At 41.0% G+C, this 15028-nt stretch overlaps 1 protein-coding gene across 11 annotated transcripts in view; it reads right to left on the bottom strand.

The window, feature by feature from the left end:
- Positions 1-15028, bottom strand: part of GPATCH2L (G-patch domain containing 2 like) — a 34758-nt gene that overhangs the window by 18858 nt on the left and 872 nt on the right. For 7 of the 11 annotated variants that reach the window (XM_041471845.1, XM_041471844.1, XM_041471846.1 and 4 more), the window contains 6 exons: positions 14272-14942; positions 8007-8071; positions 4474-4650; positions 4008-4087; positions 1843-1910; positions 874-928 (listed from right to left, as the gene is read on the bottom strand). In XM_041471845.1, the coding sequence (XP_041327779.1) occupies positions 874-928; positions 1843-1910; positions 4008-4087; positions 4474-4650; positions 8007-8071; positions 14272-14930 (1104 nt within the window). In that variant the 5' untranslated portion in view covers positions 14931-14942. Of the gene's footprint in view, positions 1-873; positions 929-981; positions 1022-1842; positions 1911-4007; positions 4088-4473; positions 4651-8006; positions 8072-14271; positions 14943-15028 lie in introns of all 11 variants that reach the window. The other 4 variants (XM_041471849.1, XM_041471851.1, XM_041471852.1 and 1 more) reach the window with 2 other exon arrangements.

Below are 15028 nucleotides of genomic sequence, written 5' to 3'. Positions count from 1 at the left end.
AACTCTCTGTTACTGGAATGGCTGACTCAAGTTCATTTAAGAAAAACAAAAGTTACTTACTTTTGTCATTTTAAAGCTTATGTAGTTACTTTTATCTTTAGATAAGAGTATTATTATAGCAATATAAAAGCAATCTGTAAAATGTTCTCACTAATGGAAAATACAAAATTGCACAAAGGCTTGAAAATTATTTCTTGCCATATATGCATTTTTAGCCACCTGAAAGGTAAAAAAAAAAAAAAAAATCAGTCCTACTGTTCACCAACCATAAAACAACTCATATAGGAATAGAAAGGAGTGTGCATGGCCAGGAGCACTGCTACAACACGACTGCTCAAACGGAAGAGTGGTTTTTTTGCTCTTTGCTATCAAGAACCTGAGCTTTTATATCTTAAAGTAAAAAAAAATCTCTTAGTACTGAAGCTAAGAAAGACTTAGTGGAGAATATAAAAGTGCACACACAAGAGTTTCAGTTACAAGAATGCCTATTTCTCTTGCTTATCACCTCTTACATTTTCCTGTTACAGCTATTTAACTACATAATTTAAGCTCATCATTTTTTCCCTTCTCTGTGGATGAGACTATCAGGTAGAAGCCTGAGCCAAACAAGGCAAAACAAAGCAGAAAAAAATGTAAAAAGAGAAAAATGTCCAATTCTTCTGTAATTTTGAGAGGCCAAAGCTCCTCCTGTCAAGAGGCATTTTCCCTCCTACTCAGAAGGGATGGCAAACACTAACCTGAAACAGGGAGATAAATAAAAGGAGTTCCTGAGCTATCCAATTTAAATAGACAATACAATGCCCAGGAAATGGGTTGTGTTCAAAGTCCAGAAGACACCAGTTAACAAAATGAGAAGGGACGGGACTGCCTTACCTCAAGTGCACAGGCCACAGTGTGTGGGAAATCAGAAGCCAGCACTGTGTTCTTTCTAGAGAGAAAGAAACCAAAAAAATAAAAAAAAGAAAAGCAGAGTCTTCTTACCTGGTTGCGATCTCTCTTCCCCATGGATGGTAACCAAAAACTGGAAGGAGGCAGAGTCGAAAGGACAGGTGGGCACAATGCCAAGGAACAAACATAGGGGGGAGAAAACAACGGGAAGGGAAGAACAAAGATGGAGGGACAAGGAAAAAGATTAAACATCATCAGGAGTCATATTAAAAACAACAAATTTCAGATCAAGGAAGAAAATTAGGTATCAACAGCTGGTGAAGGCTGGACCCACTGCACTACAGTCAAGACATGCCATCCTCACCTACCCATTCCCCAGTACAGCATTAGGGAGATGCCAACGGATAAGCACCAAGACTATTTCTAGTGCTGACTACAATATAAATGCACTAATTGTGGAAGGAGATATAACACCAAAAAAAGAAAAAGTAATTTCACAGCTGCCTTGTCAGCATCATTTCTGCAGTCTGGGTATGCTTCCATAGTACATCTCCACAAAGAAGCATTTTAATAAATGAACATATGGGGCTCAGTCTTCTCTTAATGTCCAAAAGATCTGTAGTTACTGCAACGGCACATTATAAGGGAGGATGAAAAAAAAAGTGGACTGTAAAAAAGAGCATTTGAGTAGCGTCCACACACTGGGGCAGCCTTATACAAACATACATACATATATATATGTATATATATGTATATATATATATATATATATAAAACAAAGGGGAGGTCAGCAATTAAGGGTAAGAAAACAGAGAAGCCATCAGTAGAATTCTGTCTCCCATTCCACAGGTTATGCTTAACTGTCCACCCAGTTCTTCATGTTCTTCACCCCCAGAAGGGAAGAGCTCTTCTTCCCTTCCCAAAGTTGTATACACCAACTGTTAAGAGCCTTACTCTTTCTGGCGCGGATCACTAACAATATGACCTAGCCGCTCGGTGCCCAGAGTGCTCATGGAGGTCTCCTGAAACACAAAGACAGGCAAAAGGTTGCAAACTCTCACACAGTGAGCAGAGAATAGCTTGCTGCTGCCAGTAAGAATAAATCTTACTCCCCTAGGTCACATCCTTTCCTTACCAGCCTACTCTCAGCTAACCATGTTCACTCCTTCCTTTTAGAACTTCACCTGAGATGATTTAACTAATTAGAATGGCAGAAAATAATTCAATTTTATTTATGAGGCTTGCTTTTTATTTTTAGTAATGATATTTGCTTGCAGAGGGGCACACCACAAACCGGACTAGAACAAAGTATGCAGCACAAGGATGCATGAGAGCAGGAGAGATGGCTGGGAAGTGCTTCATTCCATGTTACTGGGGTCAGCTGGGCTAGAAACAGGCTGAGATAGGACACTACACTGTTCCATTAACAGTGGAGACTCATCAACCACCAGTGAAAAAATTAAGGAGTGAAAGCATGATGCTTTTGCCCTTTCTAAAAGCAGCAATTCAGCAGCAGGATCTCTAGCAACTAAAGAAAAGGCAGATCCTGGGAGAAAGGGCTTGCTCTGGGAGCATATTGCTTCCTGCAAGATGCTGCCCTGAGTATGTGCTCAATGCTGGCATACACGTACACGCACAGCCTGAAGCACCAGCTGTTCACATCTGCATAGCAACTGCCTCCAAGAAAGAAGCAGACTTTTCAGCAAGGGGCTGAAGATGAGGGCAAAAGTCTTCCACGGGTAAGGTTTGTTTATGCCAGGTATATAGGCAAAACACACTCAACGTTTGGGGGCAGCTGTAGCAGCAGGGGTGAAAGAAAGATGGGCTATTTGTTACAGCAGGAAAATTATTAACTTAAAGTGCCATAATGTTTAAATTTACAGTTTATTACTGTGTAAATTACAAGCAGTACTTTTGGTAATTAGCAGCTCGCTGGCGGGGAGCTCTGAATGAAACTCATTATTTATGATTACAATTTCGAGAGAGATGGGGAAGGGGGAGCAGTGACCTCCACTGCAAATGACAAAGATCCCTTTAAGGTGATGAAGATGAATTAAACAAGTAAATATTATCCTTCTCATTTGGATCATTAGAGGTGTGCCGCCAGGCCCAGTCACTTGCAGGTGGCCTCAGGAACCCTACGTAAAGTCAGTTTCTTGCCAGCTGAGGATTCATATTTTGAATGCCGGTTACAATTAAGCAAGGTGAGTGGAAGAAAGAAGGGGCAGACAAGGATCTTTCAAGTATGACTGAACAGAAGGCAGCTGTTGCACTCCTCTAGACTCCAGCCCCCCTAACACACCTTGTTAGCAGACTACAGCCAGCCAGCTCAGAACTTATGCTAATGTTTTCAAAAGTACAGAGCACATCACAATAAAAAGAAAAGCCAAACACAGCCAACACCTTCCAGCTGCAACCTTCCTTCTCAGAACCACCTCTTATAACAAACAGCAGTGCTCAATACTCCATGATGCAGACCCAGCCAGGTGTACCCCTCTCTTTTAGACAGACATCTGCAAAGTATTGTTTGTTCTATTAGAGAAAGGACTGATATGTTGTTTGGTGTTTTCCCTATATATAATAAAACTATACAATAAGTCAAGAGCTTTGGGCAGCTTTGCCTCCATGTACTGCATATACCTTTTTACTCTCCTGTCTTCCCACTAAAAATGCAACTGCTAAAACCACCTTCCTTTGCTGCCATTCATATCAGTCTTCTTCCCTATATAAAATTTGGCCTTCCTTCACCTTTGAGGCACATCTCTGCCCTTGTAGTCTCAGATGAGCATGCACAAGTCTCATGCCATCATCATTTTCCCTTACATTCTGTCTAAATCTTCTTGATATTTATGCTCCCTGACATTCTTCTTCAGTCCTCCTTTCATACAGCTTTCAGCGCTGATCAGCTGTCTTTGCCACTCCAAATGTGACTTAAAATCCACTTAGTCGCTCAATCATCATCTGACAGTCAAAGCAGTTAAACAAATCAAACAACACATGAAACAAAAAATATACAGGACAACTTTCTGCAGAAAACAATTTACGTGGTATCTTATAATAGTACTTCAGGAATGACCAGAATTTGAAATACAAAATCACCATCTTTCAAAAGGGCATACCTTGCCAACCAGCCTCCTTCGACCTTTACGGAGACAACGGGCGGCAGCTCCTGGAAGGCGATTCAGGCGAGCATGAAATCCTGAAAACCAAAGGCAGAAAAACTGAGCAATGAACACAGAAGATGCCTCCTGAAAAAGCCTTCAGGGAAAATGCCTTAGTTCAGTAATCAAATCAGATCCTCTGTCTCTTGTTTTTCAGTCTCGAAGATGTAGATATGCCAGTTCATTCACAAATCAAATAAAACCCTTACATTTAAAAAAAGAAAGACTGCCCATGGGCAGCTGGTATGACTATTTCAGTAAACTCGCCAATAGTGCAGCTTTTTCTTAACTGGATCTTAAAAAAAAAAAAAAAAAAGCAAAACAAAACCAATCACCAATACCAGTTTAAATGCAACACCTATGAAAAGAATCTACTCTTGCCATCCTATCACAAGTTCTCAAACACAATTCCTTATGGACTCACCTCTCTGAGCTGGCTGTGAGGGCAAAAGGAAGGTGGAAACAGAGAGCTTGTCCAGGCCTGAGTCAATCCTCTCCACTTCAGACCGGTGATCAGCTCCCCACTTGGGAAGAAGGTTGGGGACAGTGAATCCTGGAACACACTCCCCCTCATAAAACCAATCACTTTGCTCATCATCTCCTAAAGAAATAGGATGGAATTAGCCACAAATAACATCAAGGTACCCTAGGACATTTCCTCAAAATACTAAAAGTAGGCATATCTGAATGCAAAACAGTTGAAGTCTCATTAGGAATTCATTCTTGGAGCACCTTATATTTGTATTCAGTTTCAATGATCCTCAGTAACTATGGGGCCTCACTAAACGCTTTAAACTATCCAACTCATCAGTCTCCAGCATTTCCCTATAGAACAAAGCCCCTTTATAGACATGCCTAGGGCAGGTTTAGCACTCTGTTGCTACTGCATCTCATCAACCCTAGTTCAATGTTGTGTGATGTCTTATGCAGAACTCTTTCTCTGAAGTAATTACTGTGACACCAGTAGAGGCCAATCATTTGGCACATGTTATAGGCTGTCACAGAAGAAACTTCACAAGAGTGGAAGACCAGGCTCACAGAGTAAGCAAAAGAAACATACTGATGAGAAGGACCCCTCGCCTCCTAAGACAGCAGCTAAGACAAAAACACATAATTATCAGAAATGGTCACTCTGAGTGTAAGTACTAACCATGCTGTGAGTTGCTCTCAATCAACTTCTTATAATCTCTAAGGACTACAAACCCTTTGGAAAACTAAGGCAGCAACAACAGAAGTCATGACCAAAGTCTCCACAGAGCTGGGTCGCTGTATTTAATGCAGCTGCAGTCTAAAACTGAACTGCATGAGACACTGTTCATAGTAAATATGTCTGGCCAGAAATTCCCTGAGAGCAGTAACACATTAGCAGCGTTTGAAAAAAAAGCAGGAGGAGAGCAAAGAACCTGACACATGTAGCATTTCAGTAGCCCAACTCACAAACAGTCCCATGTAATTGCAAGGCGCTTTATCTTGGAGCTTAAAAAACTAACACACCTACCTTAGGGAAAATTCCCATTTGCCTACCATTAAGTCTCAACTCAAGCAACCCCACCTACTCTCCTTTCCTCACTGACTTACATTATTCCTGACCAAAGCCCATTATGTCTACTCACACATCTTGCTGGGGAAAAAAAAAGAAAAAAAAAAACCCACAAGAAAGTAAAAAACCTCATCCTAGTAAGAATGCTGCAATCTTGCACATAACAGAAGAAGCAACACACAAAACCAACTCTGATCAGCAATAGGGAGGACAGCCAGAACACTTTATCCCAAAGCTCTGACATTGTTTTTTATGTCATGCATCAAGTTGACCTATGAGTTTTATCTTAAAGTATAAAAATCCCATCTCCACTTCATAGCAAATTAAAACTAAGTAATGTAGAATAGTTCTTCTAAGAGATCTTAATTTGTGCAAAACTACTCCCAGAAATTTGAGCATAGTGCCTTGTCTACCTCAAATCACTGTTGCCACAAGACAGACTTTAACCATCAGCATCATATGCTAATATTCAGTAATTTTCACTGTGAAAGAGCCCAATGCATGTTAACAAAATAAAACCAAAAAAACCCACGTTATAATCAAATTGTGAACTAGGATCATTTTCTGCTCACAGAAGCATGCTGGTATGTGCAGCTGCAAAGATGATTTATTTAATTAGCAACAGCACAAATTTTGCACGAGGCAACCTCAGAAGAAGGAAGGAAAACCCCTGCATTTATTTAAGAATGCTGCCAGATTATGTTTCCCATTATTCAGCCTGTAATTGTGCTGGAAAACTATTTATAAGGTGATGACCTGTGACAAAAAAAAATTGTGCTCTCACCATCTCACTGACATGGAAAGCTGTTGTTTTTTAATTTGTTTTATGACTAAGAATTGCCAAGGAAAAAAAAGGAAAATTAGGTATTTTTTATTTAGTCTGAAAGTACAACAATATTTTTAACCCTTTTAACATAACTGTAAGCTAAAACATCTTGGCCAGAAAGCTATCACAGTATCAACTGTTTCAACAGAGAGAGACCTTATGACAAGGACGCCAAACCTCTACTCTTACCTGGACAGGGAAGGCTGCAATTGGACTTTATTAATTTATCTAAGTCATATTTCTACATATTTCTGTATATTGAGCATCCTACTTCTAGCAGCAGCCAAAAATTAATGTCTAAAACAGGGTATAAAATCAGGGCAAGTTTATAGGGCAAGCATATAGACAAGTATATATATACACTACCCAGTCTCCATCAATCTTGTCTCAGGTGATGAAGTAAAACACTTCAGTCACCACTCTGCTTTGTCATCTAATATAAAAGTTCACTAATTTCACAAGCTCACTAATTTCACCTCCCCCTGAACAATCATCAGTAAAAAGAGAAGGCAAAAGATTCTACTTTTCTGTTGCCTTTGAAGAACCAGAGTCTGGAAATAGTTATTTTTCAGCAAAGGTCAAAGCTGATGTTTGAAATCCCTACTCTTAAGCAAAGTATTATACTCCACTAAGATCACAGATTGGTCCTACAGCCTAAAACACCATCAGAAAACACATAAGCATGTTTGCTATCATTGTGCTGCTTCACACAGGTACCTGGGCCATTAACAAGCTAGTGGAAGCAGCATATCCTATTGAGCTACTGGTGCTACTTCCTTTAGCACTCGTATTCCCAGAAGAGATCTCATCCAAATCTTAGTTTGTGAAATGTGACAGAATCAGAGTGCACAGAATTGCAGGTCTCTAGGGTCACATTCCACGTGCTCTAAATATAATAGTCCTCAATGCCTATGTGCCTACTACAACCTGTTTCATACTTACTTCTGCCATCAACTGAGCACAGTGCTGTGGTTGATAAATGAAACCAGACTGCACTTCACACTCAAAACTCCTAAGATATCATTTCTACAACAGACATTGAAAATACAATGTTCAATGTTCAAATAATGCCCACAAGACCAAGGGAGGAACACATATTTAAAGAAATATCACATATTACCATCATCTCCTTAGCACAGTCTATTAGGTGACTTGTCAGTATTAACTAATTTTTTTCCCCATCTTCTCTTCCTGCCCATAGAGAAAACAACTAACAGACTTCAGGCACTAATGGTATGCAGACAACCCTTAAAACACCTAGAGAAACAAATCATAAACTGTGTTTTTTCATTATGAAGAGCTCTCACATTCCTCTTGTATGTCTGTGACTTCCCACAATAACAGTTTCTTATATTGCAAATGTTATGGATCTGATACACAAAGAATTTCATTAGAAAAAGTGTAGTGTTATGAAAATCATACATTTGTAGCCCTCATCTCATTGCTTAACTTCTAGCCACTCCCTGCAACTGGTTTTTCTTCACACAATTCCCTCTCTGCCTCTCTTCAAACACAGATCTTTCTTTGCATTTGTAAGGAAAGTAAGGAACTCCCTAGCAGCACAAGAGGAAAATCACAGGACACCTGTTACCTTGGCGGCCTTCGTCATTGGTAAACAGGCCAGTATCACTGCTGCTGCAAACACTGCTGGTTTCACTGGAACAAAAACAGAGAAAAAAGCATGGTTACAATTGCAACAGGCACAATACAAAAACCACTCTACTGCATTTTACTACCTTCCCCAAGACCAAAATGCTTTACATGTCTCACAAAAACTGAATTTCAGCTACATGACTGGCTCTAGAACAGAACGTAACTGCTTTCCGTTAACACTTACCAATGCTGCATCACTTGAAAAAGAGTAGAATCCTGCATCTAGTTTAGTTGTAAGTTATCAAGAAGTAATTAATAAAATGGCATTTGCCTCAGGTACTAGAATTAATAACCTAACTATGGCATCATCTGAAATACTCACCAGGAAATTAAGCGCAGTTAAAAACACTGTCCTTGGGTACTTAACTGAAAACCCTCCTAAGTTTTCTATTTCAAATTCCTTTTCCTCAAAAATGTTACACTGTCACACAAATAGCCTTTCCCCCCTGCCTGAAACTTTTATGTGGAGTAAAGAGCAGCTGTGACATTTACAAGTCTCCAACTAAATACCTGAGCACAGCATGACTTGCTGCTGCTGAATGCAACCTTGTCATAGCATGCTTTGCATTCGCTGAAGCAGTTAGAGAAGATTTAATTCTTGAACAAAAGAACAGAGCTAAAAATTAATGTGTAGAAAGCCATTAATTGACTTGCAAAGGTAGACGAATATTTGTAGCAGAAGTATCTGCTTATGTCAGTCCCAAGCATCTGAAGGCTTGAATGCTGACTTGAACTCATTCCTTGGACACTTCAGGCAGTACTTCCTCTGATTTAGCTGAGAGATACTAGGACAAGCAGAAAGTACTTACTGCCTACTCCCTGAGCACTAAGACCTTAGATGTGAACACCAGGTGTAAGTCAGCACTAGAATCAGTCTCCAATCAGGGAACGCTGTTTGAAAGTATCTCTGGATGCCTCTCTTCCAGGGAAACTGGATCATACTAGAGATCATACAGGAAACCCCTGATTTACAAGGCTGAATAATGAGGGACCACAAAACACATCACTCCAAAGAACTGCAGGCACAGAATAAAACTCTCTTTTGTGAGCATATTGTTGTTCTTAGAAAATGCACTCTAAAGTACAGTCAAGTCAACACATCATGCTGGATATCTAAAATTCTGCATCTTCATCATTGTATAAAGGCCATTTATACCTAAAGGATGAACAATCTATACACCATCCTCGCCTTATAGCATGCAAGTTAATATCAAATTCCAAATAATCCATTACAAAGCCTGACCATGCATTCATCCTCCCAAATATATACCACAGCAATTAAGACCATGGACTGAGAACCATGAATTAATTGTTTCATCCCAAGCTCTCCTACCAACTGACTGTATGACCCTGGGCCAATCTCTTAGCGTGCCTGCTTTCCCTTTTGATAGCTTGGATAAACAATCCTCACAAGCTGCAGATGTGAGGACCGAGTGACTGCTTCATAAGGTTTTTAACATCCTCAGAGGAAAGGTGCCTGAGAAAGGAAAAAGCATTGACAAGCATCCAGGTCATATTAACAGTACTTTATAAGCATCCTGTTGCACTGAGAGCTCTTTAGCTCCTTACAGATAAGCATCACTGACAGTGCTTTACAGGAAGAAACTTTCTGAAGGGATTTCACCCTCTTCACTACTCCTTTTACACTGCAGGGCTGAACACAAACTAGGCTCCTGTGCAGGCCTTTCTGCAGGTCCAGTAAGCACTGATTAATGACCTCCACTTGCAAAGGAGGCTACTTACCTTAACCATGAAATAATGAATGCTATTGATCCGACAAGCTACTGCTATAGAGTGTTATTGATCACCCAATCTTTGGTTAAAATGGTCCTCATTTAGCAATTTCACTGTCGCAAACACCTGAAGCAAAGCATGCTTATAATTAAATAGTTTGGGGGAGTTAAACTGAGAGCTGATGGACAGAGATCTCAGGTTTTCCCCATTTATTCTTTTGCCTGAGCTATTGTTTGTGTCAGGAGGGATATTGATTTTCTATAAAAATAAGAAAACAAGAGGCACCGAGGGGCTGCAGAAGGTCAGCTGGGCTGGAGAAGGAGGGGAAGCGGAACACTCTGTCTTTGTCACTTGCCTTCCAGGAGAGAGGAATTTTTTTATTTTTTTTTATGGAGAGACTGGCCTCCAATTCATCAGCTTAGTCAGACTCATGAATGCAACTGCAGACTGTCATCAAAGCAGCTCCCTTCCAAAGGGTAAAGCAACTTAACTGCATATTCAAGATGAGCGATGGTCACATTCTTAGACCAGAGCATTGTACTGGGTTTGGCTGGCAGAGAGTTAAATTTTTCTCATAGTAGCACTTTGGTTCTATATTTTGGATTTGTGACCAGTGTTGATAACACAGGGATGTTTTAGTTATTGCTGATCACTGCCCACACAGTGCCAAGGCTTTCTCACACTGCCCTGACAGTGAGCAGGCTGGAGGTGCACAAGAAGATGGAAGGGAACACAGGCTGGACAACACACCCTGGCTGACCACAGTGATATCCCACATCATATAATGTGCTTAGCAATAAAAGCTGGGAAAAAGAAGAATGAAGCCAGGGACATTTGGAGTTGTGGTGTTTGTCTTCCCAAATGTTAAAAATGATGGAGTTCTGCATTCCCGGAGATGGCTGAACACCTGGCTGCTGATAGGAAGTAGCAAATTCCTTATTTTGCTTTGCTTGCACACTATAGCTTTTTCTTTACCTACTAAATCAACTTTACCTAAAGCTGAGAGTTTTTTCACTTTTACTCTTCCATTTTTCTCCCTCATCCCTTCAGGGGAGTGGCTTTATTGAGCTAAGCTGCCTATCCAGGTTAAACCACAAACACATCAGCATTAAGCCAGTGAAATCTCACAGCATTGGCGGGACAGCTGAATTCCAGGTTTGAAAAAGTCACAGAAAGAGTTTTGGTACTTGAAAACAGATGAGACCAACTGCATATTTTTCACAAGTAAACACACTACTCAAAGCGATTTTTAGACAGCTCTTGTGCTATGGTTTGTTCTGCCCTCAAACCAAACCCAGACCATTCTGGAAGTACTCAGTTTAGATCAACAAGAGAAAAAACTTCAGCACTCAACATATAATTTGCCTTTGTTTTATTATGGCTGCAGGGAATCTCAAAACATTTAGGGACAGAAAGGCATATTACTTCTAACAGTCTTAGGAGCTAATTGTCACCTTTCCACAAGTATACAAATGACTGCTTAAACAAAAACTTGTTTCATTTGTTGTTTCCACAGTTATTTATAGATCAGGCACTGGGTCATGGATTCAGAACCATCATCATTTCCTTATTGTGTTCCTGCACATCCATCCTTCTCTCAATTTATGTTCACCTTTTGCCATATTTGGCAAACAATTTCAAAGATTTCATTATATGCACACTTGAATCACAATACTGCAGCTCATCTTTCTCCAGGAAAGGACTGGGCATAGTCCCACAAACAAACTAGGAAAAAAACAATTTCCTTGTTAAGAACCCATATCCAAGACTTTCTCAGTGAATGGGAGTTTATCAACTGAATAAACAGGTCTTTGACCTGACTTAGGATAAGGAGCCTTCTAGAAAGCAGAGAAAATACAGGTTATTCAGCGCTTACAGAGTCATTCCTGCATAACAAACCAAAGAAATTGCCAGTGTAGGGGAGCAAAAAAAAGGTCAAAAAAAAGCCATTCTGAATACAGAACTTAGTTTGTTTGAAAACCCATTTCGTTTTGTCACATTCCCTACTGTCAGAGGAGTGAACAGTAGTGGAACCAGTTCAGTATGAAGGTTTTGTAAATCACCAGATCATCACAGATTGCTTACAAGTCTCACAAGCAGCATCAGTCACCTTTCGTCCCATCAGCTTGTGATGGCAACCACACCATTTGCTCTCCCAGGCATCCAATTTTCTTCTCCTTTTCTCAGGATATGCCCTTGTCATACATCTGTGAAAAGTACTTCTCTTACTGTACCAGAAAAGCGCAGTAGGAGTGAGGCAAACACAGGCAGTTTCACTGTGCTGCTAGCAGCAAAGGGCTATATTTAGAGCAGCAGAGACCACAGCATGATCCTTCACTGCTGTGAGGGATACTCTGCAGTGAAGAGGGCTGTATGTATTACTCCCTCCAACTGGGGCCCTCCCTAGTGAGTCACAGCACAGATCACACATGTGGTGTTGGAGAGGTCAAATATTCCATGCACTAGCTTTCCAGAGAGAATCCCAAGGATTTGGCAAGCAGATGGTAAGTGTCATTTGATGCATACACTTGCACAATAATTAGTCTGAGAGCAAGGGACAACTGAGACAGAACAAAGCCATCTCCCAGCATGGTCCTCAAGTAACAGTCTGGATATAGCTCTTTATTTACTCTTTCCAAAGCTGGCACAAATAAAGGCTGGATGAAAGCCTGCTGGTTTAAGTTCAAGTCTGACATGATGAAACAGACTGACTGGTGTTAAAAAAACCAGCTCAAGGAACACTGTCCATCACTGCCAGATCTAGTAAGGGTATCTCTCAGTCCATCACCACTGACATGCACTATTCAGGAGCTACTTAGCACGCTTCTTTTCCTGGACTACTAGCAAACAGCTCTGAGAAGATAAAACTACTTTAACAACTAGCAACAAAAGGTTTCCATTCACAAGTTTATTGTAAAGCCCCACTTCACACCCACTTTTTAGCAACAACAGCCACTCTTAAAATAAAAAAGTGACCCCACTGTAGGAGTTACATACTACAAATCACAACTGACCCAGTTAAAATGCAATAGTGGTTCCCTGGACCATAGTGAGGACTTACTATAACCTAAGCTTTTCACAGGGTCCCAGAAAACACCACTGAGAAGTTTGCAATTCCAGCTATTACCCACAAAGCTGTAATAATGAAGTGCCACCTGTCCTCTCTGACAAACTACAGGATTTAGACTGTCACAACACTTAACTGAATCTCAACATATGAACAATCATACTGTATCAAAGAGTTAGACCTTTCAAATCCACCCTCCTCTGACAGTGACTACTACACTGGTTGAGAAAAGAACATGAGAACACGACAAACACAGACTTCCCTGTATGCTCCTCTAGCTTTTAGAAGTCAGCAGTTTAAGGACTTCCTGAGTGGGATCTTTCATCTGGCCTGTAATGTTTAACAGCCCCTGATATGCCTATACCCCACATCTCCCTTTTGAATGTATTTAAATTTTGACCTCTAAAATGTCCTGCAGTAGAGAGTTCCAGACCTCATCTTTCATAAAAAGTAATATCTTTTGTTTGTTTTAAATGGCTCCTCAATGTCTGCTGTTTTTACACAATGACAATTAGAAAATCAGTGATCACATTTGCTTTTTGTATGCCACTCATTAAGAAATTTCCTCCAATGAATTCTCAGCAGTTGCCTTTTTTCTAACCTGAAAAATCTCTTTTGATAGAAGCAGTTTTATGATCCCAAACCTTAGACAGAGAGAATAAAAGTCACAGTTGGGGAAGAAAATTCCCAAAGGCAACGCAAATTTAGACCATGACATTTACATGTCACATTTTAATCACTTGTATGTGATTCTGCCACAAATTCATCAAAGTTCTCCGAAACTGGACACCAAGATATCAGACTCCACTGTTTGCACAGGCTTATTCTGTAAGTAACATAAGTTCCCCTCAACTTCTTCATCGTCTCACCACATTCTCCCCATAGCTAAGCTTTGACGATCAGGTCAAGAGCAGAAATGTAGAACTGCAAGCAAGGTAGACTGAGGTTCACACAGTACCTGCACAGAGGGCCAGCAGTAATGATGGGAGATCTGATCTGTTATCTACTACTACTACTTATAATAAATGCTGAAAATAAGGAACTGTGATCAGCTCGTATCAATCACGCAACACAAGTGCAAGTTGGGGGTTTACTCCCAGAACCACCGGCCACAAGCGTGCCACGTTGTAGCTGCAAGGCCACTGACATTGCAGTGGACTCTTTTGTGTAACAGGAGCCAGAAACCTACCACCTTACCAACTTTCCTGGGTCATCATACAATACTGACAGGAAAGACTTTGAAAAAGTCTACATTTTAGAAGCAGCTGAGAGATTTCTCATCTTCACAAAAAGAGCAGCACTGAATAATTTTAAGAACTTCAAAAAGCAAGGCACAGCATTTACAAGCAGCTGCAAGCAAGGCAGCCATCTGACTAGCACAGGGAAGAAACTGAGATCTCACCATTCCGACATGTTTTCATCTGAACCCTGTTTCTGATCATCGGCTTCACACTCCATCCGCTCCTTCCTTCCCCCCTTGCTGAGGAAGGGCCTGTTCTCTCCTGACTCGCAAAGGCCATGACTGGATGATGTCCAAGGGGCATTCTCTTTCCAGCGTGAAAGACGCTGTTTCTTGGCTGACTTGAACCTGCAGCCCCTCTCACAGTTCCACTCTGACACCCTGAGCTTTTGCTGGAGACTGGCAGCCACCTCTGATGTCACACGTTTGACTTTCCGTCGGCGCCTGAGAGGTCGGCAGGGTGCATTCTCTGTAAAGGAGTCTGACTCATGCCACAAGTGTTGCTTGCTCCTCAGGGTGGCACTAAGAGCTGGATGCCGTTTGACCACTGCCATGTCATCAGAGTCACTGAAATTAGCTGTCAGCACCTCACGGCAATCCTTGACAGCTTCGTCCAAGCTCGACTCTGAGGCCTCGCTGTAGCAGCAGGCATGTTCTGCCTGGTGGGTGAGGTCTGAGCGTCGTTTACGACCCCGTCTCTTGCGAAGCTGACGCCGCTGCTGCCGTGGGCTTAGCGCCATCTCTTCCCATAGCTCATCCAGTTTGTTTTGCTCTGAAGTCTGCTCTAAAGCTGAGGCCAAGTCGTGCACCAGCTCATCCATTGGCAATGCCTACTAAAAATGACAATAATCAGGACCAGACATAAATACTGCTGTCAACACATCTCTGGACTGTAGTGTGCTATACCCTTTGTAACATT

This window comes from Pyrgilauda ruficollis, unplaced genomic scaffold (assembly GCF_017590135.1).
Source record: "Pyrgilauda ruficollis isolate IOZ18807 unplaced genomic scaffold, ASM1759013v1 scaffold28, whole genome shotgun sequence".
Taxonomy (NCBI): domain Eukaryota; kingdom Metazoa; phylum Chordata; class Aves; order Passeriformes; family Passeridae; genus Pyrgilauda; species Pyrgilauda ruficollis.
The sequence above is the reverse complement of the archived record's forward strand: the minus strand, read 5'-3'. Positions and strand labels throughout refer to the sequence as shown.